The sequence below is a fragment of the Hydra viridissima genome, unplaced genomic scaffold (assembly GCF_058129835.1).
Source record: "Hydra viridissima isolate aposymbiotic clone 2 unplaced genomic scaffold, HvirCarnegie_v1 scaffold_11, whole genome shotgun sequence".
Taxonomy (NCBI): Eukaryota; Metazoa; Cnidaria; class Hydrozoa; order Anthoathecata; family Hydridae; genus Hydra; species Hydra viridissima.
In genome coordinates, this window is record NW_028324310.1 from 7412885 (window position 1) to 7439028 (window position 26144).

The 26144-nt window shown below is 27.4% G+C and overlaps 3 protein-coding genes across 9 annotated transcripts; 1 reads left to right on the forward strand and 2 right to left on the reverse strand.

The window, feature by feature from the left end:
* Nucleotides 1-1328: 1328 nt before the first annotated feature.
* LOC145191071 (conserved oligomeric Golgi complex subunit 3-like) lies at nt 1329-25850 on the reverse strand. 6 transcript variants are annotated; one of them, XR_016444984.1, is made up of 25 exons: nt 25616-25850; nt 24238-24348; nt 23652-23713; nt 23281-23446; nt 22743-22817; nt 22546-22638; nt 22270-22404; nt 21842-21925; nt 21399-21442; nt 19820-19946; nt 19289-19380; nt 19109-19214; nt 18951-18984; nt 17127-17206; nt 15985-16062; nt 15820-15874; nt 15355-15449; nt 7964-8021; nt 3248-3337; nt 2727-2930; nt 2599-2640; nt 1979-2153; nt 1780-1907; nt 1568-1666; nt 1329-1489 (listed from the first exon to the last, which is right to left on the reverse strand). XR_016444984.1 is itself a non-coding variant. In XM_090066732.1 (24 exons), the coding sequence occupies exons 1-24, from the start codon at nt 25766-25768 to the stop codon at nt 1463-1465; spliced, it is 2355 nt and encodes a 784-aa protein (XP_089922858.1). In that variant the 5' UTR covers nt 25769-25840; the 3' UTR covers nt 1329-1462. The 6 variants fall into 6 exon arrangements, 3 of the variants coding, with proteins under 3 accessions (XP_089922858.1, XP_089922859.1, XP_089922860.1); XR_016444986.1 differs by lacking the exon at nt 7964-8021 and adding an exon at nt 18331-18452 and having other exon boundaries at nt 17127-18159; XR_016444985.1 differs by having other exon boundaries at nt 24209-24348; nt 25616-25785.
* Nucleotides 9884-12873, reverse strand: LOC149881970 (uncharacterized). Its single transcript, XM_090066735.1, has 2 exons — nt 12404-12873; nt 9884-12262 (listed from the first exon to the last, which is right to left on the reverse strand). The coding sequence occupies exons 1-2, from the start codon at nt 12759-12761 to the stop codon at nt 10671-10673; spliced, it is 1950 nt and encodes a 649-aa protein (XP_089922861.1). The 5' UTR covers nt 12762-12873; the 3' UTR covers nt 9884-10670.
* On the forward strand, nt 24759-25609 carry LOC149881971 (uncharacterized). 2 transcript variants are annotated; one of them, XM_090066740.1, is made up of 2 exons: nt 24759-24943; nt 25117-25609. In XM_090066740.1, the coding sequence occupies exons 1-2, from the start codon at nt 24918-24920 to the stop codon at nt 25457-25459; spliced, it is 369 nt and encodes a 122-aa protein (XP_089922866.1). In that variant the 5' UTR covers nt 24759-24917; the 3' UTR covers nt 25460-25609. The 2 variants fall into 2 exon arrangements, 1 of the variants encoding a protein (XP_089922866.1); XR_016444987.1 differs by having other exon boundaries at nt 24928-24979; nt 25117-25251.
* Nucleotides 25851-26144: the final 294 nt, after the last annotated feature.

The window sequence follows — 26144 nt, forward strand, 5'->3', positions numbered from 1 at the left end:
AAAAAAAAAGACTTTGACCAAGACCTTTGATCCTGTTTTAAAGATCTGATCTCTTCTTTCTTTACACTAATTTCAAACAAAAATCATCAAAATAATTTTTTGTGTACTAAGTAAATACTAAAAAAATGATTTCTTGTATACTAAAGCTAAATACTTGTGCGATCTAATAATCAAAATTAAAATATTTTTGATGATTTTTGTTTGAAATTATAACAATAAGACAAGGAAAGGTTCTTGATCAAATTTATTTTCAATTATTTTTTCATTAGGTATCTACCTAAAGTGTAGTGAAGATGGTAATCGGCAAAAAAAGTCATTTTAAAAGTTTTTTAGCAATCATTTTCCTGAAGCACTTTGAAACTCTGTTTAGGATAATAGCTTTTTATTGGTGGTTATAGTCACATATATCTTCATCGAAAACTCTTGTTTGTTTAAATTTTTTTTCGACATAATTTTAAAAACTGTTATAGTCAACCAATGTTTCGTTACACTTTATTTATAATAATAAATAGCGCGTTCTAATAATTACATATTTCTGTTGTAAGCTTTTGAAGTCAGGAAGTCGAGACATGAAGTATTCTTGAATTTAACGGCGTAAGGTAATGAGATTTGTGGAAGTATTTTTATTATCGATTAGCATTACTCGTTGAAGATCGCAACAGCATCTTTCACATCCAATAAAGCGCAAGCCGTTGTAACACGAGCAACTTAAGTCACATCTTAACCACCCTCCATAAGTCAGAAAACTTGGCTTCATATCACTATTTAGTTGACATCTTAACGGTTGGCCATCCACATTAAAACAAACGAACGCCACGAAGAAAAGCAAAAAGTATGACCAATACATTTCAAATCCTTTCGTAAAAACAAGGAAAAAGACCTTGGTTAATTTTTCTCTACGGAATTTTTAAGGGAAACATAACGGGAATTCCCCAAAGAAATCCCTTTCGCAACCAATAGATATTAATAGAATTTTTTATTTTCAAATAAAGAATTTTGATAGGATTATCAAGCCAACTCAAATTACATTGATGGTTTCCATGACGTAAAAATTATGAAGACAACATAACTCCATTAACTCAAAGCTCAAATTTAAAATAATATTTTCATACTCTGATATAATTGAAACTCTATTTTTTCTAAAACAAAACAAATTAATATTTAAAAACAAAGAGAAAAGATTTTTTCTGCGTTAAAAGTGAAATATAAAAATGGAAACCACAATGTATTTAGAAGGTTTGTGGGTGGAATGAATCAGAATGATATTGCCAAATAAATATCATGAATAAGCGTTTTCATCCAGGGAAAAAAAAGTATTAAACCCTTAATTTTATTTTTAAATATTTTCTTAAGGAGGAGAAACAATTAACACTTTTCATCTATCAAAACAAACGTTTTTGATTTTACAGCACAAAAACGAAGTATAAAATTTCCACGATGAAATTACATCACCAAAACACGTTCATTGAAAGGACATGAGTAATGAAACCTGTAGAAAAAATTTTTATCATTTAAACAGTTTGTATTTTTCGTAAAAAATACAAACACGTATTTGTTCTATTATTACCTGTTCTTGAGTCGGACAGCCTATAATTTGTTGGTCTTCTTCATTATAATACTGATGAACAAGTGAAGAAAGTTGTTTGTAAGCTCGAAGAACCTTCGACTAAAAATTTATAGACTTTTTAGGCTAATAAATTATAGTAAATGATTTCTTAGAAACACAAATAAAGATACTAATTGCGTTTCATTATACTATGTACTATTTATGGAAATTACTTTGATTGGTTTAAATAATATGTATTCCGTGTCTTTGTTAGCCAGATATAAAGTGAGACTTTGCAGAGTAGTAGGAAGTTTTGATTTTAACATCATGTATGTTTCGCTAACCACTCTACGCACAGCATCTAAAAAACAACGAAACAATCATAAATCACATTAAATAAGAATTTCTAAATTTCTAATTATTTTTACTAACCTGCTTTAGCAAAAGGTTGCTGCTTTAAAAGTTGTTTTGAGTCCTTTCCGTCCGCATCCGCCATCTTTATCACAGTATCAATTTTGTCAAGTAAACTGATTAGAGGGGAGATGTAAGATTCTGTCACATCGTTGATAAAGTGCTCACAAACAATTTTTAATTCGGAATCTACCTCCTGAAAGAAGGAGAAACTGGTAAAGAATTTTTTTGTGATTTTTATTGTAAAACAAAGTTTTGGTTTTATTCTTAGGAAAATGTTTATAGGATTGCAATTATAGTTTGTCATCTTTGAATCACTTGATCCTGAAAGGAATTGGTACAATTTTAACAATCTTATTCAAATGGATAATACATTTGAAATTTCTTTTGGTATAGAAACGCCTAAAATATTCTATTACATCTCTAAAACTTCAGATTTTTCTTTTATAATTGAAAAGTTTAGGAATCTGAAAAAAAAACAAAATTGAAATAAATAACTTAATAATTTGTAACTTATGAATGAATTATCAAAGTATTATAATAAATAATTTATTATGATAATTTTTAATGGTTATAATAATTTTTAATGCTTTCATTATGCATTCATAATACGTTACTAATTATCATGATTTAGAAGATACCTTTTTTGAATCAATGTAATACTCAGTAAGCTGAGGTACACCCTGTAAAATAAAACACCTAAATTTAAATTTTAACAAAAAAAAAAAAAAAAAAAAACTATACTTGAAAAAGAAATTGGAAGATATACCTCTAAAAAAAACTCAAGAAGAGCATTACTGGAACTGATTCGAAGGAGCTGAGTTCCTTTTGAGAGCAAACCATAAGCTGCAGTGCGCAGTTTTGTAAAATCTAGCGAGACTTCTTTAATTGCAAAATCTACATCGAAAGGAGATATCTGTTCCCGAATGATTAGTAGATGTTTAATGAGGAACAGATGTCCATTTAATGAGCCCTAAATTTGTAATAATGATTAAAAAAAAGAAGAAAAAAAGTCAAAACATTTTAATAACATTGAGATAAAACAAGTTAAAATAAAAAGAGCAAAAAGTGTATTAGTTTTAAAAAAGTTTTAAAAGTCCACTAAAATATGTACTAAAAGTGCAACATTTATTTAAAAGATGACAACAAAAAACGACATTTTACATTTTCTCAAAATATAAATGTCATTTCTAACAACTTAAAAGATGACAACAAAAAACGACATTTTACATTTTCTCAAAATATAAATGTCATTTCTAACAACTTAAGTTTTCATGCAAAAAAAATCACCTTTTTGATAGAAATTTCTTTACTAGCATACTTTAGCGTTTGTATACAAGAAGAAAGAGCTTCTTGTGCAATTCCTTCAAATGTTGGTTTCTAAAAAAGAGAAAAACCTCAAAATATATTTTTGTTTCTAAGTACAGTATAAGAAATCAAGAAGTTTTTATTTATAACCTAAAAAATGCAAACTTTTAGTAATGAGTTTTAAAAAATTTCAACGGTGTTTGAATATTACTGACTGGTACTGACCACTACTGACTGCTAACTACTTTTTAATGCACCAACTAGTTCTTAATTTTAATTTGACCTTTACAGATTTAAAGATTTTGATAAGTTCTCTTTATACCTTAATATCTTAATGGAACAATCTTTATACCTTAATATCTTAATGGAACAATCTTTAAGCAACTATGAGATTTTAGTTTCTGAATGTTCCCAACATTCTTCATTAAAATTTATTCATCATTTATGCAATGGCAGAAAATAAAATGTTATAACAACTTGTTGTAAACACAAAATGTATTAATTACATAAATACAGTTAACTGCAAAATTAATGCACCACTTATACATTTTGATTTATTTTAATTGCCATCAATATTATCATATATTTTGACAAGCATGTTAAGAATAGAACACATGAACACAATTATTTCCATGATAATAATAAAATTGACTTTAAGGATGGTGAAAAAAAAACAACTAAAAACAAAAATATGGTTCGTTTAACAAAATAAAATAAAATGATCATTATTGTTATGCACACTAATTTAAGCTGTATTTTATCCGAAATTCCGGTTCCGGGCATATTTAAGATTTCGGTTCCGGCCGGATTTCCGGTTCAAAATGCTACCGAAAATATTTGTTATAAAGCTTTATTTAGAATAATAGCCTTATTATCATTTTGATAAAAATAATTAAAAAAGTTTTTTCATTAGTTGTTAAGCTTGAGAATTAATGTAAATAAAATTTGGGTTTGTTTGAAAACTAGTTAATTTTCTTGTTTACATTAACTTTAAATTAATATTCATATTTTGTAATGTTTTTATCGTTATCATTTAAGCTGGACTTACACAATTTTGATTCTCACCAGCTCATTTGCCTAAACACATTGTCATGACCCAAATGGACAATTTTATACCTTCTAAAGATGAATAGGCTCCTGCAGCTCAAAATCTGACGACAATGAAAAAAAACCCCATCTTTTTCGCACATAGTGAAAATTATTGCGCTATCTCGAACAGGGCAAAATGCACATTCATCTTCCAAAATGATTAATGTGCATTTTGAAGATTCAAAAAATCATTTAAGTGTTAAATGATTTTTTGGATTGTCCAATAGCTTCTCTATGCCTTGGGTTTCGGATAAAACTTGGAAAAAAATGAAAGCTTTTAATTATTTTTATTACTTTCATTTTCGTTTGAATTAGAACAAATTTTTTAAAAATATATTACTTATTTTCGGTTCCTGTTCCGGTTTGGATTTATTTTCAGTTCCGGTTAGGAATATTTAGAATCTATTATCGGTTTGGTTCCGGTTCTGGCAAAATCTTTGTTCCGGTCGATTTCTAGCTTAAATTGAAACATATTTGACTTATCAATAGCTGTGTTACCACCTCTTGATGATATTACAGCCTAATAGCGCCATGGCATACTTTCAATTAGAGATCTAATCATTTCTAGAGGGATATCTTTCCACACGCAGATAAGACTTTGTCACAGCTCGTCTAAGCTACTAGGTGGTGGATGTTGGTTTCTAACACGGCATCCCATTATGTCCCAAACATGCTCTACTGGGTCATACCTGGACTGTAAGCTGGCCACTCCAAAACTTGAATATCAACATTTTTAAGCATTTAGTAACAATATGTACCGTATGTGGTCTAGCATTATCCTGCATAAGAAGTAATCCATCTCCAATGTACGGTGCAAAAGGTATCACAAAAGGTTATAAAATGTCTGCTGTGTATCGTTGAGAAGTCAGACGTCCACCATCAACATTAAAAAGCTCTGTGCAAGCTGTTAAAGATATTCTCCCCATACCATCAATGAGCCACTTCCACATAAAGTGGTTTCTCTAATGCTAAAAGCAAAATATCTTTCATTTGGTCTTCTGTAAACTATTTGGCAGCGATCAGAACTTACAAGGCAAAACCTTGAATCATCTGTAAATAAAACTTGTTTCTCATCATGTGTTTCCCAATTCATATGCCTCCTTGAAAAAGCTAGTCTGTTTCTTCAGTGGGCTACAAACAATCTGAGACCAGTAGCTGCTGCCAGAGGTCGTAAATTTAAAGCACGAAGTCTTCTTATGGTATTTTGACTAACAGCAGTTCCATGAACCTCAGCAAGTTGTATTTGGAGACTTTGTACAGTAGTGAGCCATTCTCTCAGTGTTTGAAGCATTAAAAATTGGTCCTCCACAGCATTGGTAGCTCCTAGTCTGCCTTAGCCAATTCGTCTAAGTGTGATCATTGGTCTCTAAAAACCATTGTAGAACCCTACCGACTTGTATGAGACACTCCAAATCTTATACAAAGTTTGTAATTTGTTAATCCTCCATTGAACAAAGTAACAACTGCAACACATTCATCACAACTTAAATTTTGTCTAGAACAATGCATTGCAAACAGATGTGTTGCTCAAATGACAGTTATCTTTTCTACTGTTAAAATAATTTAAAATCAATAGACATTTTTCTTTTAGAAGTGAGGTTTAATTACAGCAAAAATGCTACTTTTGAAAAACTGCTATAATTTTGAAGTTAAATAAGGGAAACAGAATAAGAATAAAACCTTTAAAAGGCATAACAATATTTTTTTGTAACAGATTATTATTATGTTTGTAACAGATAAATCTGGGAAATACATAATATTTTTCAAAATAAGCCAGAATTTATAAGTGGTGTGTTAATTTTGCAGTTAAGTGTATATTCAAATTAATTTTTGCAGAAATTTTTTATTTTACAGATAGTTCATACCTATGAAGAATTATTTAGAAGTTAATTATTACAAAAAAAGATAAACATGATTAGAAATTCATATCTTCAGATATGAAAGCTCTTAGTGCATATGCTATGATTGTTTCCAAAGAATTCCAACATAAAAAATAAGATTGCATATAAGGTCTAGGCTCACAAATTTTCAAAAGCTAAACTTCTGTAGTTTTATTTATTTACTTCAATGACATGAGTAAACTTCCAGAGAATAACACAAAAACCTCACTAATCAGTCTTTGGAATCTCCAAGAAACCCAGATCTAAATCAGGATTTAGACTTTCTGGAAATTCCAGTTGAAAGCTTTTTTTCCTTTTTAATTTGTGAAACTGAAAGAATTTAAGATTTTAATGAATAAAAAGGAACTGAGGGTGACTGGAATATTCGAAGTACATATTTTTTTTAAAAAACAAAGTTATTTAACAACAATATATATATAGTATTAAAAACAGTTTTAAACAGTAAAGTATAATGTCGGGAATCCAAAACCAGTATACTGAAAACTGGGATATTCTTTTTTTTAAAAAAAAAACATTTGCATTCTATAATTACTTTTTTGAGCTCTTTATAACTAACTTAACTAAAAAAACCGTAACTAAATTTAGTTGACTAACTTTTTATTCTAACTAAATTAAGTTGACTAACTTTTTAGTCTAACTAAAACTAGTTGACTAACTTTTTAGTCTAACTAAATTTAGTCCACTAACTTTTTAATTTGCGAAAATTATACTGTTACTTTTACCCACAAAATACTTTTTTAAAAACTTGCTATGTGTAAGTTGTGAAGTGGTTTGAGCGTCATTTTTTTAATAACAAATTGCTGTAAGTTATAATTTACATCTCCAGGGTATCTTTTTCAAGGTCGATTTTCAAGTTTTTGGAGAAAAGTTTGTGACATATACACCTGGAATTTTGTAATAAAACTTATCTAATTAGTCTCCTGTTATTTTTAAGTGCTTGTTTTAAATTTCAATTAAAAGCGGTTCAAATCTGGATTTTTCAATTTCTAATTAAAGTGAATTATAAATTATAAAATACATGTGAAATCAATTTATAAAAAAAAATAGTGCCATGTTTTTGAAAGGTTTGTTATATGCAGAAGCATTTTCAGATTTCCTTTACATAATCCCGGCAATGATTTTTTGAGGTAAAAATACCTAATTTACTTCGTTCTACACTCATAAAAACGCAAATATTTACAATGAAAACAATAAGATTGAAACAGTTAGGCAATTCATGTTTTTTATTATTTCTATATTGTGTGTATGAACATATATCTTGTTCAACTCTCAATTTTGTTTTTCTTTTAAAAATTATTATTAAAATGCGAATAACTAATTATGTTTTCAGTATAAAATATCAGCTGTTTTTGATGGAGTTGATCTGCTGACAAACCAATTTTTATTTAAATCAATAAAAGAAAATTTTGGACAATACTTGGTACAAACAAAACAATTTTTATACCTAATTGTCAGAAACTCTATTATAAACAAAACAATAAATTTTGATGAATATCTTTAAATTAATTTGTCATAATTCATTATGTTCATGTAATTTCATGGAATAGGTTATTCAGTGTTTTTTAGCACTAAATTTTGTTTTAGTCAACTAATTTTAGTTAGACTAAAAAGTTAGTCGACTAGTTTTTAGTTAGACTAAAAAGTTAGTAGACTAAATTTAGTTAGACTAAAAAGTTAGTTAACTAATTTTAGTTAGACTAAAACTAACCTTAACTCCCACCCCTATCGGGAAACAACCAGAATGTGCTGACAATATAATCAAGTGCCTAAAAAAAAAAATGAAGCTATTTGAAAATGAAGATGTATGAGGAAAATATCTTTGATAGTTTTAACATCTTCTTTTAGCACTTTGGCCAACTAGTATTGAATCCAAAAAGGCTTTTTCTGCTGCTGGTGTAATTTTAAACAAGTTTTAGTGCAGAATGGACAAAAAAATCTGGATATTCTTTGTTTTTTAAGAGAGTACTTTAATGAAATTAGAGATAAAAATTCTACCAAATAGACAAAAATTGTGTGATTTTAAGGTCCTTGTGTTTTACAATTTTATTTATTAATATTTTAAAAAAACTATCACTATTTTAATGTTTTTGTTTTGCATTTTACATAATAAATGTAATTTAAGCATTTTCTTTAAGTATCAGTTTTAATACCAGTATTATACTCCTACAATACTGAAACACCATTGATTCTCTATTTGGTATCATTTTTCCTATTATAATGTATAATATAGTAATATCTCAAAAACAGACTTTAGTACAGATATATTAATAAATAGAGCTAATAATGCATACATGAGCACAACAATTGATTATTTCACTGCTATGAAATTTGACTGCAAGGTTGAAGTTTATGTCAATTAAAAAATTCTGATTAATATAGTCTTTACTAACATATAGTAATAGGAAACAATTGAGTTTGAAATCAAAATTGCGTGCTATGTTAGTGTATTTTCAAAAAATAAATGTTATATTTCATCTATTTTTTATTAGTTAGAAATATACAAAATGCACTGAAAAATCCTGAGTACTACAGTTTCATACAAAATATAAAATACAGAAAATGTTGACAAGATTTAGTGTTTGCTGCGTCTGTCTGGAACATAAAGGTGCAAGATCAAAGAAGTTAACTACAGTTTCTGAACCTATCATTCAGAAAATAAATCCTTTTGTTAATTACAAATATGATCCTAACTTAGAAGCATATTCTACAATGATTTGTTCTACTTGTCAAAGAAACCTTTACCTACTTGACTCAGCAAAACCAAATTTATCTTTACAGATTCATGTAGAATCAGTAGTCAGACATGGTGTTGATATATTAGATACTATTCTATCTACACAACCTGAAACTGTTGACAGAATTGCAAATTTATGCTGTCAATGTTTTGATATTTTAGGTAAAAATCTGATGCTTTAAAATTATTTGGATTATAATATATCACATTATGCATGTATGAGTGTATGTATGTAGGTAGGTAGGTAGGTAGGTAGGTAGGTAGGTATGTATGTATGTATGTATGTATGTATGTATGTATGTATGTATGTATGTATGTATGTATGTATGTATGTATGTATGTATGTAATATATACATTATTTGCAACAGAAAATGTAATAAGCTTTTATCATCCTTTAGTTTACTCTTTACTCACTTTTAAATTACAAACTTTGTAATATGCAATTTTTTTTTTTTGTAAACATAATTTAAAAAAAGATTAAGATAATCTTCAATTATTTGATTATTGTTCTTATTTTGTATGTGAATTTCCTTCTTTATAAATTCTTGTTAATTTTTTATCAAGGTGCTGGAAGACCTCATAATTGCTGTAAAAGTCAGATAGTTGTAAACCTTACTGATTTAGCCTTTGGTATTGGAGCTTTACAGGTAGAACAATTGGCTTCAAATATGATGATATTTGCAGATTTGGTTCTTTCTGATTTCAAATACAAGATTCATAAGGTAATCTGAATTGAAGACCGTTTTTTCAAAAGGGATATAAGTCACATTTTAAATATTTTGAAAAAACTAAAAAAAATTAATAATCTATTTAAACTTTCAACAAATAAAAATTTTTCTTTTTGTAAGCGGTAGTTTATTTTGATTTTTATAAAAATAATTTTACAATTAAAATTTTTCTTTTTTTGAAGTATACTTATAACGGGTTAAAATGTAAGAAGTTTTTCAAAAAGGGCATAAGTCCACATTTTTTTAGAGAAAAATAAGTATTTGTGACAAAATTATGTTTTAAATTGTTTGCGAATTAAGTTTATTTGGATGGACTTACAAATTTGTAACGTAAGTTCTTAAAACACACCTAATATTTTGACCACCTCCTCCCTTGTTACATGATAAGTAAGACCCTCTCTGTGATTTTTCTTTTTTTGTAAAAAATTAAAATTCATACGTACGCTGTTTAAAAAATAAAAAACTGTTGTTTTATGCCAGAAATATGTTTAATGGAGATTTGAAAAGCGAAAATATTTTAAACGTTTTTCGATGGTTTTCAGCCATACCAGTTCAAAGCATGCTGCAGATCAGTTTTTTTATTTTCATAAAAATACTAAATTGAGTTAATCAAACATTGGTTAAAGAGTTTTTAAGGAATTCAAGATGCCTATGATATAATTAAATTGTTTAATTAAACATTTTTGTTTTAATTCAAAATTTTACCAATAATTACCATCTGAATTAATTTACTGATACTCCCTTCAGCAGAGACGTCATTAGTACCCCTTTCAGCAGAGACGTCATTAATGTATGAACCCTTAATGTTTGGGACAAAAAATTATTTGAATGGATTTAATATTATATTCTTTTAGTACATATTTTTAGACAATCTCATTTTAAGACAACAATAGAGAACATTTTATAATACAAAAAAACAAAACAAAAGTTTAGTAAAATTATTTTATTAAGTTTAAACAAACGGTTCATTTTCATCAAACTCATCAACATCATTCTGCATTACTCCCTCAATACCATCAAGAATACAGGCATAGAAGTCCTTTGCATCATATGGTACCTCAAAGAAAGCCATTAACTTTTTTACATCTGCTTTCTTTTCCTTTTTGACTTTGTTTTCTAATGGTCTTGGTATTGCTTCAGTCATTTTTGCAAATAACTGTCCTTTTTTTAATAAAGAACTAACTAGACAAGGCTCTGCAGAATATGCACTTTGCACTTCGATTTTCTTTTGAGAGTAAATTATAATTTTCTGATCTCTCATTGGAAATGGCTTTTTTTTTTTAAGAATCTGTTTAGCCATTTTTTGGTAATCTTTAAGAAACCAATCTTCTCCTAGTTTTTGCACTGCTCCATGCTCTGAAAATATTTTGTAATATTCCAGAGGAGAAAGAATGGTTTCTTTTTTGCGTACCACTTTTTCTATACGCCCAAAAACTCGATCAGGAGGTAAAAAACTATGACCCCTGATTGGAAAAAAATGTTTAACAGCATTAAACATAACACTCGTTTCCACAAAATTTTTCAAACAACACAAAACAACAAAGTTTTTGTTCTGTGATGAACAAGCATCAGAAAATAAATGTAGATCTAATTTCACTTTAGCTCCTCTTTCTGTAATTAAATCTTTTTCCAACTTAGACAAATAGTGAACCAGGGCTGAAGAAACTTCATTAGATCCTCTACCACTCTGAGTTTCCAACCAGGTATAAATAAAAATGTTATCTTTGTTTTGTACTATTTGATCATGTCGAACAAATGTTAAATTATAGAGCCAAATTTGTCGAGCATAAAATACTTCACTAACACTTAATTTAGGAAGTGGTTGGTTTTGTTGCATGTCAAAGCACACTTTAATGACATTTTCATTTTTCTCTTTCATAAGAGAGTAGAATTTTTTTGCTCTTAATTTGTGCAGACGATATTTAGCAAACTCTTCTCCCTTTAACTTTGTATCAAATGTTTTTCTTATCAACTTCTTTTGTGCTTCACAAAAAGAACAGATATCTGTTCTTGGGTTTCCAAATCCAACATTAAACTTTGTGTAAAAAATGTTTTTAAATTTAGAAAGTGATGAAATACCCATATTTTCTTGGTTTCTATGAAGTTTCCAGTTTCTCCATAACTTTACAACATTTAATTCAGGTGAAAGGTACACTCTAACACTTTTCCCTCTCCCATAGTGTGAAACACAACCTTTATATTGACTTATAAAATTCACTATTGAATTGGTGATTTCTTTATCACCTATCGTTTGTCTAAATCCTCTGCGTTTTTCAGGTCTCAGACACCCATTTTTAGAGTAATATTTTATAAGATTATGCAATCTTTTTATTCCAACACATGTTATGGAAAGAAATGTTTTTTTACAAACTGGAACTGTTTTACAACTTCTGTCAGCAATACTGTAGTTTATTGAATGTTTTCTCAAACAAAAATATTCATTCCTTGGCCTGTGTCTTTTAACTTGAGTTAATTTAACAAACTTCAGAAGAAAATTATCCTGTTTAACTTTTAATTCTTCATTGTACAGCTTCTGGAAAAAACCTAAAAAAAATTTTGGTATGTCAATATTGATATAATAAAGAATTATTTGTATTTTAAATTCATAGTATAGATTGAAACTCATAGCTAACTATAATAATTCTGAACTAACAAAAGTGGCTAGTGTAATACAACTGAGCTCACCAACAATATCCAGGTTGCCAAGATTGCCTGCTTTACATCTTTTGTTGTTGTGCCTACAAGCTATGACAGGTAATTTTCCAAGAGATGAATATCTCTGGCGTTTTTTCTCTCCTGTTTTGCTTATTTTCGATCTTTTCCGACCATGTCCAGGGGTTAGAGAGTAAGAAAATATTTCCAGTTCTGAATCTATTATTTTAGATACCATTTTTAGATAAAATTTGTTACGGAAGTTGCTACTGCGCAAGCGTGAACTTAAGTTTTTGCTATACTTTTTTCTAATGCTGGGACTTATGCCCTTTTGAAAAAACTTGGTGATTTTAATATTGAAAGTAAAGTGGATAAATAATTTTCTATCCATGTTATTATAGTTAGATTTGTTCCATTTACACTATAGAATCCAAAAGTAAAAAAAACTCGATTTCAGCAAAAATGGACTTATATCCCTTTTGAAAAAACGCTCTTCAATTGGGTTATCACCAGTTGATAGATTGAATGTTGCCCCTTGTGTTAAATTTTCTTTCTCCATTTTATTCTTGATAATAATTGATTTTCAGATGCTGCTGACTTTACAGACTGTTTTAGAACTTTTCAAAGCAGGAACTCAGGTTTTGGTTCCAGTCTAAAGAGTTCATTCGGACCAAATTGCATTACCAAAAATATATTTGGGAAACTTGAAGAATTTCAGTCATATGTTGAATCCTTTTATACTGCAGCATTAGTTGAGATTAGAAAAAAGGGAGGGTCAAAAATAGACTGCAATTTGTTTTTTGTTAAAAATACAAGTGTTTTTGTAATGCATATTACAAACGAAAGGAAACTAAACCCTCATAAAGCATTTGTGAATATAGCTGTGGATGGAGGAGGAGGTTTCCTGAAGGTTGTATGTAATGTGATTGATCCTGAAAATCTGCATTCCTGTTCTTCAAAGTATCAAGATAGTGGAGTTCAGCGTATCCAGATTTAAGTTATAGTTGAGGACATTCCTGAATCCAACTGGAATTTAGGACTGATTCTATCGAAACTTAAGTTGGAGGAAGTAAATTATTATATAGCTTTTAACTTAAAATGTGTAAATGCTGTACCAGGTCTGTCTAAACATTCTGGAAAATATGCCTGTTTATACTGTACAGGATTATGTTCTTTAATCTCTGGAGATTGTAGGACATCTAGAAGTCTTGACTACTGGGCTCAGAAATATAAAGATGATGGATACCAAACACAAAAATGTCAAATTATTAGAATGTAATTAGTAAAAGATTAATTTATTTGGATAAGAATCCTAAAAAACTAGTTATTCATAAGATAGCTCTACCAGAATTGCACTTGATGATGGGGGCAGTTGGAGTTTTAGGAAAAGTATTGTTGTTCCTCTGGAAACCTGGTTTTAAAACTTGGTTGACTTGTCATCATATTATCTTTCGAAGCTACCACGGAATTGGGTGGGATGGAAATAAGTCCAACAAAATACTTGAAAAGTTAGATTATCTTGAACAAGCTGAGATTGAGGAAACCCCAATATACTAACATCTGATATTACCTGTAATTAACTGCTTACAAACTTTTAAATCAGTAAAAGATGCTGCTTTTGGTAAAGATTTAAAACCAGAATTTGAAACAACTGTTAACAACTTTACTGATATTTTTAAATCCCTGCAAAATGACATCCATAATGCAGACATAGAAGGATTAACCTTATCTACAACATGTAAAATACATATTATTGTGAGCCACATTGTTCCATTTATAAAACATTATAACATGGGACTGGGAAATTTTGCAGAACAGGCTGGTGAACCAGTGCATGCTAAATTTAAACCTACCTGGAAAAGATATAAAGTCAGCACAGAACATATTAAACATGGAGAAAAATTAAAAAAGGTTGTTGTCGATTTTGATACAAGAAGAGTTTTATAATAGTATCATCCATGTTGTAATCTTTATTGTAAAATATATTGAAAAAAAGGATGAAAATTGAAAATTTTTTATACTTAGCACACAATTTTGATTTCAAACTCAATTGTTTCCAATTACTATATGTTAGTAAAGACTATATTAATCAGAATTTTTCATTGACACAAACTTCAACCTGGCGGTCAAATTTCATAGCAGTGATTTACAGATATTTTGATTTTTAAAAATTGTGAAATAGCAATTGCAGTATATGATTCCAAAATATTTACCTTTTTATGGATCACATTCTGCAATTGCTATTGTTAAGACCTTAAATAAAATAATTGCTGATGCTCCAAAACTGAAAGCAAATACTCAAGGATAAACATTAAAGTTATAATTCTAAATAAAAAAGAAATCTCTAACTTGTTTTTTGTGCAAATTAATAACCAGACTGTTAATAGGGAGTTAACACATAAAGAACTAAGCTATTTTTTTCTGGCCTGTAGATACTGCATACAAGTGATTACTCTCAATTAAAAACGCTCAGAAAACAAATGCAAATGAGATTTCAAATTAAAAAAAAAAAATTATTATTATTCATTTAAAAAAGTTGTCAAAAAGTTTTAAAACTTTAAAGCTCTAAGAGTAGAATTTTTTTATAAACATTGTGTGAAAGAATTCTGAATATTATCTTGATTTCACTTGATGAATAACTTCCACTTTAAAATAGGCAACCAATAATTGATAAATTGAAGCATAAAGAAATCTCTTTAGAATCTCTATCATTAAAAAATGTACTGAAATATGGAAGTAAGCCTATATCATATACTGCCTTAATAAATTTAATTGAGGATGCATATATCTTTTTTCTCTGGCAGCAGTTAGCATCACTTGCTGTGCACTTGGTTTCATTGATTCCAAAGCTGAAATTCTAATCTTTTTTATCATTCCTAATATTTTCATATTTTATTTAACTATACCAACTTTTCTGGTTTTCAAAATACAGAAGTAGAAGAATGCAAAAACTTAGTTATTTCAATGAAAAAATAAAAACATACCCCGATACAATTATAGAGTTTTGACAAACAAACCAATGTTCTCCTAACAGTAGGATACCACATAGCTTGAAGATCAACAACAGCAGTTTGATTTTCTAAAAAAAAAATTTACAAAATTACAAATTAAAAAATGGGATTTAATTAAGAAATCCATAAGTATTTTGTCTACAGAAAACAGTTAATAGCCATACTATTTTTCTACTAATTTATTAAACATTTTCTTTTTAAGAAAATTAACAGTAAAATTATTTGATTATTAAAAAATAAACAGTAGATAAACAAAATTAAATTTTGTTTGGTATAAGATTTAAAAAAACTTAATGACAGAAAATTGCAGAAGAGAAATTTTCAAAGCATCAAAATTAGTAACGTAAATAAATATTAAATATTATAATACTAAGTCATACATACACCATTCCTAAAATTAAATTATTCATACACTACTTTTAGTATTAAACTTTATACCATTTCGATAAACTGAAAACTTCTCATCTTTTTCACAATCTGCGCTGTTTCCCAACTAACAAAAAAAAAATTGACATATTTAACTTTATCAGATACTTTATAAGAAAAAAAAAATTGACATTTAAGTTTATGAGATGAACTTTATAAGAAAAAAAATTACGTTACATTTATCATTAATTTATCTGGATAAGCAAGATCACCAGCTGAAGGTGCATACTTTGCAATATCTTTGTTTATATAAGTCTAAACATAAAGTGGGTTATAGTTCATTGAAAAGTTCACATTAGGTTGTAATATGTCATATACACAGTCTTTGAATGAATTTGAAAACTTTGTTATTTAAAAAATATTTTTATGGTACTGAGCAAATGTGGGGTAAAACAAATATGATTCAACTGTTTACTTTCTTAGCCATATTCAATGATGTGGTAAATACTTCAGAATATAAATTTTACTTTGGTGTTAATTCAAAATATAAACAAAGATTAGTCCATACAATTTCTGGAAAAGAAATTTCAAAATCCACTATCTTCACATTCTGCAATTGCAAAAGAATAAAAAATTGCAAGATCATCTCTATGATACATTATAAATACCTCATTATAGATGAAAAAGGTTATATCAAATAGGATTTCACTTGTATTCCCAAACATCAATTTTACTATCAAAGATAAAGATGTAGAAAACAAGCTTAAATACATTTGGACTCAGACATTTACTCATGGTTACTTCATCTGGCAAGCAATTTACTGTAGTTGCCTCTATTGCTTTCACTTTTTAACAAAGCAGATTTTAACATTGAATAACTACATCAAGGAGTTTCTGAAGAGAATGCTACCTTTTATCAAGAGCCACAGCACTTTTACAACACATTTCTGGCCTGATTTAACATTGGTTCATAACTCTAAGAAGGCAGTTGAACAGAACAACTCAACTTTGTCTCAAAATCAGCTAACCCATCTAAATGTCCTGAAGAGTATCCTCATCTTGTCCTACTGGTCATTTTTAAAAAGGTCACTTAAAAAAGAGTGAAAAACAAGTGATTTCACTTGAGAACATGTAGAGAAAATTGCTTATACATCAAAAAAGTATTAAAAATATTCTTGCAAGATATTATGTGAAAACAAAAATTAGAAATTCCAATTGAAAATATTATAAATCATTTTAATAGGTTATATCATTTTTTAAGTGTCATGAATAAATGGTAAAAAAATGAATCAAATTGATTGTGTTGTTGTGAAGATATTTCATTTTGAAATAAGCCTAATGTCATTTTGAACATATAATATTAAAAGAAAAAAAATCACCTGAGTTCGATACACAAGCCTTTCTTGGACATCTTCAAGCATTTCAGAGATTATAACCTGGAATGAAGTTAATTGATCACCTAAAAAAAAAAAGGGAAACAAACTTCATTCTTTCTTACATAACTTTAACTTTTGCTACTTTAAAAAGCTTAAGAATATTAAAGACATTTAGATTCTTTATATATAGCCTTTTTTATTGTGTTAAAATAATTTTCACTTTAAAATTATTTTTTAAACTTAAATTTAAAATATATCTTTATAACTCTGTCTTGACAACTTGCTACTCCAAAATCAGAGATGCACTTAGTAATTCTCAACAAGTTTAGTGAAAGGATTGCTTATTACGTGCTTCTTTTCTAATACTCTGTGCTGTGTAGCAGGTTTTTTAAAAAAGAACTGTTGAACTATTACTTGAACTATTAAACTTTGTTAGAAACTTTGAGCCAAAAAGCATCAATGAAGTTTTTAAGAAGCCTCATAATCAGGGTTATTTGGAACAGGTGAAGAGTTGAAAAATCAAAAAAATTTTGTTAATCTTATATAAACAAACTAATGGTTTGATGAAATGTCAAAAACACTGTAACAAAATAATTTTAAGTATGTTTTCACAAAAACGTTTTGCTTGTATAAATCTGCATTATAGTTAACAAGGTTTCTTTCATTTAAATCTTTCTTTAAGCAATTCCTTGGGAGCTCCCAATGCATTTTGCAGTGTGAAGAGTTGAAATAATTGGTGGTCTATAGATTAGCAAAAATAGTGCATGGCATCAGCTATGTAATAGTTAGAGTTGGTTTCAAATATTTATAATAATCTTGTGTTACCTTTGATTAAACCAATATTGGTTAAATTTTGAGCATTCACTTTATCCAGTTTTACCTTAAGGTTTATACTTTCTACAGAAAAGTCAGCAAATATTTTATGCAAAAGCATCACAGTAAACAGATCTGTTAGGTGGCTAAAGTGTTTGGGAACAATGCTGAATAACTTCTAGGTAGGTAGATCATCATGAGAATATAGTTTCCTGATGCACTCCTGCAACAAGATTATGTCACTAAATGTTTTCTTAAAACCTCATTCTTCTGGAATCAAAAAAAGGCTATATTATTAAATACTGTTAGTTCAGCTATATTGTCATGCATTATTATTAAGCATACACATTTAACTTTTAGCAAAAATTTATTCACAAAATAGTAAAAACCATACTATCATTTATCTTCTTCAACTAAAGTTTATTTCCAAATAAAACTTTTATTAACAATATAAAAGGATCATTCTTCCCAATTTGTTTGATCACAAAAAATCTTTTAGGTCAGAATTTTGTTGTACTACAGCAAGAAGCAAAAATCATCATGAAAAAAATAATAATAAAATCCTCTTATTTTTGATACTGTTTCAATTTGCCCTATGATTGCTTTTTTGATTAACCCTTTCTAAGGTTTACAAATAAAGTTTATATTAAAAGTAGGCAAGACAAGACTGAGTAACATAATCACAATAAAATTACATGAACATTACATAAGGTATGTTACATTTTCTCATAAATTTTTCAAAGAAAGTGATAATAACTTTTCTGGAAAATGGTTTGAATTTACTAATCATGCTAAAAGCACTTTAAAAAGAAGACTTTTTAAACATGGTTCAGTGATTTTAAAAAAATTTTCAATAGAAGGAAAAAAGATCTTTTATTTATGAAAAAGTACATTTATTTTATACATTTACTTGGAATCAAAAAAATTTATGTAAAAAAGAAACTAAATTGTATAAAAAAATTTAGAAATTTTTCAAACAAAAGAAAAAAAAAATTAAAATAGAAGTTCACTCACTCTTCCTTGGAACATGCTCCTCCAACATCTCAACCTTTAAATATGTTAGCAACAAAATTGCATTAAAACAAATGTAAAAATAGTAAAATGTTTGTATGCCATACAGCTATAAACAGTAGATGATTAGAAAATAAGTAGTAACAAATATTCAAAACAACCTTTAAAATGTTGCAAAGTTCAGCTAATGTTTCCATGTGGGTCATTTGAATAATTAATGGTCGAAATGTTTCATATAATATACCACATAGATTTTCCATTAATGTACTAAAAAAATGACACAGAAGCAAAAAAGTTTTTTTTTCTGTCTAGAACGTTAAATAAAAAATTTAAAAATATACTCCAAGTTTTGTTTTCCTTTGGCAAAAAACTCATGATAGAGTTGGTATTCATCGCAACACACATGCGCCATAAATGAGCATCCTGAACGAAACTAATAAAAAACTGATGTTGTAACTTAAATGTTTTTATTCCTTCTTTATATTCATTATTCATTGTTTAAGTAAATTTTCAGGAAAATATTTCATACATAGTATTTTCATACTTGTATTGCAAATGCCTTAAAAACCTCCTTATTAGAAACCTATTAAAAATACAGGCTATCACTTTTTTGTAAGTGAGCCTTGGACACATTCTGTCAAAACAATTGAATATTGGGTATTCTATTTCAGCTAAAAAATTCATATAATCATTAAAGACATTTTTTTAATGTTTTTTGGGCTGTCAGTTATACAAATCACAAAACAAGTGATCAAAATCATTCAAATGTGAACTTCCTTGAGAAACCGAAAAAGTAACTTATCCTCCTTTAATCTGAAATTACTAAAAATATCAGCAATTACATAAAAAAAAGATTTACTATATGGAATTACCAAAGTGCAAGGATTTCTTGAATGTTGTTGTTCTAACTGATGGATTGTTTCAGTTACAAATGGTGAAACCAATTGCCATCTGTATTCAAGATAACACTGTTGGCAGTCAGAAATTAGGGAATCATATCTGCATTTTTTAAAAAAGTAATGTTAATGAATAATTTGTTTTACAAATCATTTTTAGAAACAATCACTTAAAAATTTATAACTTCGATACAATTGTTCATTTGTTATAAAATTCTATAGAGAATAAGCACAATTTTAAATATAATCATCTGTTTTGAAATAAAAAAAGCCTTTTAAGATGGAAAATTTTAATAGCGCCAGTTAAATTAAGTTTGAAACAAATGTTTTTGCAATTGAATGAATTAAAGTTTTCTTAAATTCTAATTTCATTCAAAATAAAGAAGGACCTTATTAAGATTGTCCTAACAAAGTATTTAAAATTTTTCCACAAAATAACGCCTGTACACCTTTATATTTTCTATATAATTCTCTATTTATATTTCTATATACTCTAGAACTTGTAATCCAAACTCCTGAAGATGTTGAAAGGAAGTTGCTGAAAAACAACTGGAGCAGCTCTTTAAAGATGATAAAGTCACCATGTCATTCCCTTTACCCTAGCTCTACAATTACCATCAATCAAAACTAATACAAGATAGGTAAAGAATTTAATGTCATAAAGTTGATCAAAAAGAAATACTAACTTTTTTCAGCTACAATTTTATTTGTAGTTTGGATGGATGTTAACCAGTTCATCAAGCACTTTTCAGCAGAGCACCCTTCATTTAGAGGTGGAACTGATTGCCAACACAGTAGAAGAAATTATAGATACCAGCATCTGGAAACCCTTCAAATTATGTGTAGGTATCTATCTACTGAAAAGTGCTTGATGAACTGATTAACATCCATCCAACTATCATCTTGGTAAAAGATCAAGATGATAGCTGGATGGATGTTGATTATAGGGATGTCAAACTAAATGAGGTAGTGGTTTTTAAAAAAGTTAAAATCAGGTTGTTTCCTAGGGTGTCACTGGAAAATGACATGATAATGCACCTCAGCATGGGTAAACCAAACAAAATAATCTATGAAGTGTTAAAATAATCTAATTGAAGTGTTGGAATAAGCATTTTAAGACTTTCCACTGCTAATTATGGCTGAATTTACTAAAGGCTACTAGTGTATTTTCAGATTTTAGTTACATTTTTACTGATCATAACAACAGGCAAATGGCCGTGATCAAATAAGATTTCTAAAAGTTCAACAATTCCAACATAAAATTCAAAAAGGTTAAAAAGAAACTCAGAAAACATAGTTGGGTACTGATTGTCTTTAATATACTTTAACTGTCATGTTTAAAGATGAAAAATTAAAAAAAGTTAAATTAAATAAAGACAACAACATTTTCTAATTTGTTGTTTTTATTTAATTGCTCCATATTTACATAAAATTACGCAGTTTTAAAATTTATTATTACAAAAATACAATCTAGAAAAACTTTGAATTTATAAAAAAATCTAATTTAAAATAACTTTGTCTAAAACAACTTAGATAAAAAATAATTTAAACTGACTCAGTGCTCTTTTTTGAACGCTCTTCAATTTGCTCCATAATGCACTAAAAATATATTTAAAGTAAGTTGATTAGATAAAGTTTCAACAATAATTAATAATAATAGTTCAACAATTAATGATAATAATAATAATTATTATTTTTAATAATAGCATAAACAACTAATAATAATAATAATAATAATAATAATAATAATAATAATAATAATAATAATAATAATAATAATAATAATAATAATAATAATAATAATAATATTAATAATAATAATAATAATAATAATAATAATAATAATAATAATAATAAGAAGAAGAAGAAGAAGAAGAAGAAGAAGAAATAAAAAGAATAATAAAAAATAAATAACAAGCTATACATAAGACTAAAATAAAAAGAAGACTTTAAGAATTTAATGCTAATATAACATGGTTATATAAGAAAAGTAAAAACCTTGACTCTCATAGCCTGGCTCTTAAACTTGCCATATAGTAAAGCAAATGAGCTGTCACTAAAACTCATTAATGGATCAGTTTCCTGGGAAAACATAATAATTATCATTATAACTAAATAAAAAAACAAATTTAAAATGTCAAACAAAATAATGAAAACATATTTTGAAAATGAGGATAGATTTATTATTAATTGCTATTAACCTCTTTAGCTAAAAAACACTCTTTATCTAACAATTTTCAGCAGGTTCACAAAGTTATCATCAATACTCTTAGACCATTGATATACTACATTTACATTATAAATGCAAACCATCAAAACCATTAAAACCATCAAAGCCATCAAAGTTTGGTCAACTATCATTTGCAAAATTACAATTTATGGATCTCTTTAAATAGTGTTTAAAAAAAAATTAAAATACAAACAACCTTGTGAATGACAGCCAATGCTTTATTAGCAGCATTTCTCAATATGTTTGTGACATATTGTTTTACTAGACTTAATGCTTGATTGAGGCATTGTTGGAATCTTGCTGCATACAATGTTGATTCTTTAAAGTCTTGCTAAATAAAAGAGCAGTAACTCATAATAAATATTATTGAGTTGAAAACTTAGCAACCTCAAGTTAGTGAATAATTATCTAATATTAGCATCATAACAACAAAATAAAACCAAAATTAAATATTTAAACAAACAAATCTTACATGAGTTTCAACATACTCAATCGCCTCATCTATTTTTTTCAGTAAATGAATAAAGGATTCTCCTGTCACTGATATTGTGGAACTACTCAACTTCTACTTACATGCATATAAATTAAGTTAATTTAGAAAATGAATCTTAAAAAAAATCAATTAAAACAAAAAAAGAAAATTTTATTGCAACTTGAAGAAAAACTTACATTTTTTATAACTTCATAAGAATTAAAAAATGATAGATGATATGAAATGTCTTCAGCTTGATCCATCAAATTACTCTAAAAACATCAAACACATCACAAAATCTTAACAACTGCAAGAACTTTGAGATTTATAATAAGAGAATGAGTACTAAAAGTGTGGAAAATATTAAATGATTGATATTAAGGAAAAGCCTTTTGCTTTTAGATTGCACAACAATTGGAAATCTACAACAAGTCTCTCCTTTAAGTTCAACAAAATCTTAAAAATAAAGCAACCATTTTTCTTTTGATTGTTATAAATTGTTTTAGAAACAAATGTTCTGAACCAAGACATTTAATATAGAAGTCCTGATGATTTGAATGTATGAGTTAAACCTTTGTTAGATTTTTCAAAACTAAAACTCCCTAAGATAAGCAGGCAATCCAATAAATTTAATTTAAAAAAAAAAATTTTAACTTAAAACTTTAACTTAAAACAAAAGCAATGCTGAAAATTACAAATAACATATGATCCAATCAAACACTTTTTCCCAATAACCTGTTCTTGAAGAGAATGCTCACAAGCATTGTGAAGAGCATGAGTTTGTTCAGAAACAAATTTGTGCTGCTTCTCTAACACATCTAAATGACTATGAACCTCCAAAACTTCTTTCAAAATTGCATCACATTTATTAGTATAATTCATCAAAGTTTCTAAATACCTTCTAAATAATAAAAAGACATTCTAAATAATTAAAACATATTCTAAATAATAAAAACACATTCTAAATAATAAAAACACATTCTAGATAATAAAAATACATTCTAAATAATAAAAAAGCAAAAAAATTAGAATATTAAATGAGTCTTCCTTATGTTAATAAGCATTCATGCTAAAAGTTTGCAGTAGCATAATGCAAAAAAACATACTTGTAACTTTTTTCTTTATTTTCTTCCATCTGAGTTTGAACTTGAGAAAACCATGAAAAAAACTATAAAGAAAACCATGAAAGATGGTTAAAATATAATAGACATAATAATATAATAACAATAATAAGTAAATCAGATATAATAACATTTTAAAACTTGCATTAAAAGAAAAATAAAAGACAGAAAAAACAAAAATGAAATTATTCATGACTCCATAATTACATTTATCAGACATTTATTGTTACATGTTTGCCATAAGAAACAATACAACATCTCATTGGTTCAAGGGAATCATAACAACTTTAAAAGAAATTATTGAAAATTCTGCAAAGTCAGTTTTTGAAATCAGCTCATGCAACTTAATTTACCAAAGATTTAAAGTGAGAGAAATTCCTTGAAAGATACTACAATATTTTGCCTCAAAAATAAACCACTAATTTAACATCAAATCTATTCCAGGGTTAGAAACAAAGTTACAAAATTTTTGTGACATTAGTTACACTTGTAAAAACATTACTTTTTAAATTGAAAATAACATGTATAAGAATTATAGAAACCTTATGTCTGCAAAGAACAAACCAAAAACCTGTTGAGAGTTTTCAATTTTGCGAGTTCCAAGATCCAAACTTGCCAAATGCTCAGAAATTTCATCATTATGCTGCACATCTGACTTTTCATCCCCTTTCTCCTTACAAAACTGTAACAAAAAAAAAAAATCATCATCATCATCATCATCATCATCATCATCATCATCATCATCATCATCATCATCATCATCATCATCATCATCATCATCATCATCATCATCATCATCATCATCATCATCATCATCATCATCATCATCATCATCATCATCATCATCATCATCACTAAATTATTAAAAACATAACAAAGATAAATAAGTTAATATAAGCTAATAGAAAGTATTTTTCATTATCTATTATACTTTGATTTACAATGATTGACATAAAATTGACATAAAGCAAACATGCAATACTCTTAAACAACCTTAGAAAACTGTGAAGAGATTATATCAATGTGATTAAAAAAATTTGTAAATCAGTGTTAAATATATTCAAACATAAAATAAATCTCTTCAAAAATTCTGAACACTTTTCTCATCATTTTGATTCTAATTAGCTTTATTGTCTTTTATCAAAATGCTAAACTTGCAATAAAAAGACAAAATATTTGTTTTCAAATAAATGTAAATACAAGGATTAGAGATACTAAAGACAAACGTAAATAGTTAAAAAAAAAGTTAAGATGTGCTTTGGAATGGCAGAACATAGGTACGCTGTGAAGATTGATATAGCATAGTAATGATAGTAAACATGAAAATTTTTTTTATACTTTTTTTAAGAATTTCTTATGAACTTTTTATTTACAAACAATAAAAATTTTCTTTAAATTAACTTTGTAATTGATAACCTTTTAAAGATTAAAATTTTTTAATTAAATTTAGAACTAGGAAACATTTTGAGAAAATCTTGCAAAGTTACAAGAAGAAGAAAATACGTGATGCTGAATATTCTCCCTTGATGCCAAGGATTAAAGATCAACCATCTACATGTTCTGAAGATGAAATAATATACCTAACAAGCAACAAGGATCAGCACAATATTACAACAAAGAAAACAAGCCCAAAGTTCAGTAATAATACGAAAACACAAATGTGTTATTCAACAGAAAGTTTAGCAAAAAATAAACCTCCAACACTTCTTCAACTGGCACTGGAGTATAAAAGTAGGAATAAAGTATTCATGGAACCAAATATGTACACACAAAACATTATTGAAATTGTTTAAGACTATAATCACTTAGATTACAATATCTTAGTAGAATAAAAGCTTCTAAGCTTCTAATGTACATGAGAAGATGAGGAGTTCATTTTGAAAAAAAAATTTGGTTTAAACAAAGAAACCTTTTAAAATTTTGACAAAAGCTGAAAATTTTGCAATTACCTTTTTTGGAATTGGTCTATGCACATATGTATTAAGCTCAACAATGCTATCTTTTTGCTTCTCAGAAAGTGGAGCCAGACTTGAAGCACGTGAGTCCCATAAACCAATCAAGTCAAGATATCTGCGTTCAACAACATTTAATTTATTTGACATTTTTATATATATACTTAGAAAAAAAATTTTGTTACACAAATTTTAAAGTTTATTTATTTGTTCTTCAGAAATTCTTTAATTCAAACTGAATGGAATAAAATTCTCTAAAAATTAGTATTATAATTATTGATAAATACAATTTAAATGCAGTTATCAACCCCACAGTTAAAAAATATATAAAACCATATTATTTTTATATTATTATTATATTTTTTTAGAAAAATTGTGATATTAAACTACTCTAAATGGTGAATAAAATTTTTAAAATTTTTTAGCATAATATTCTTTTCATGAGTGTATTAAAAAATATTACCAATATTCTACACTATAAAATCATGTTCAATCATAAAACAAAGTGCACAAAAAAATCATTAAA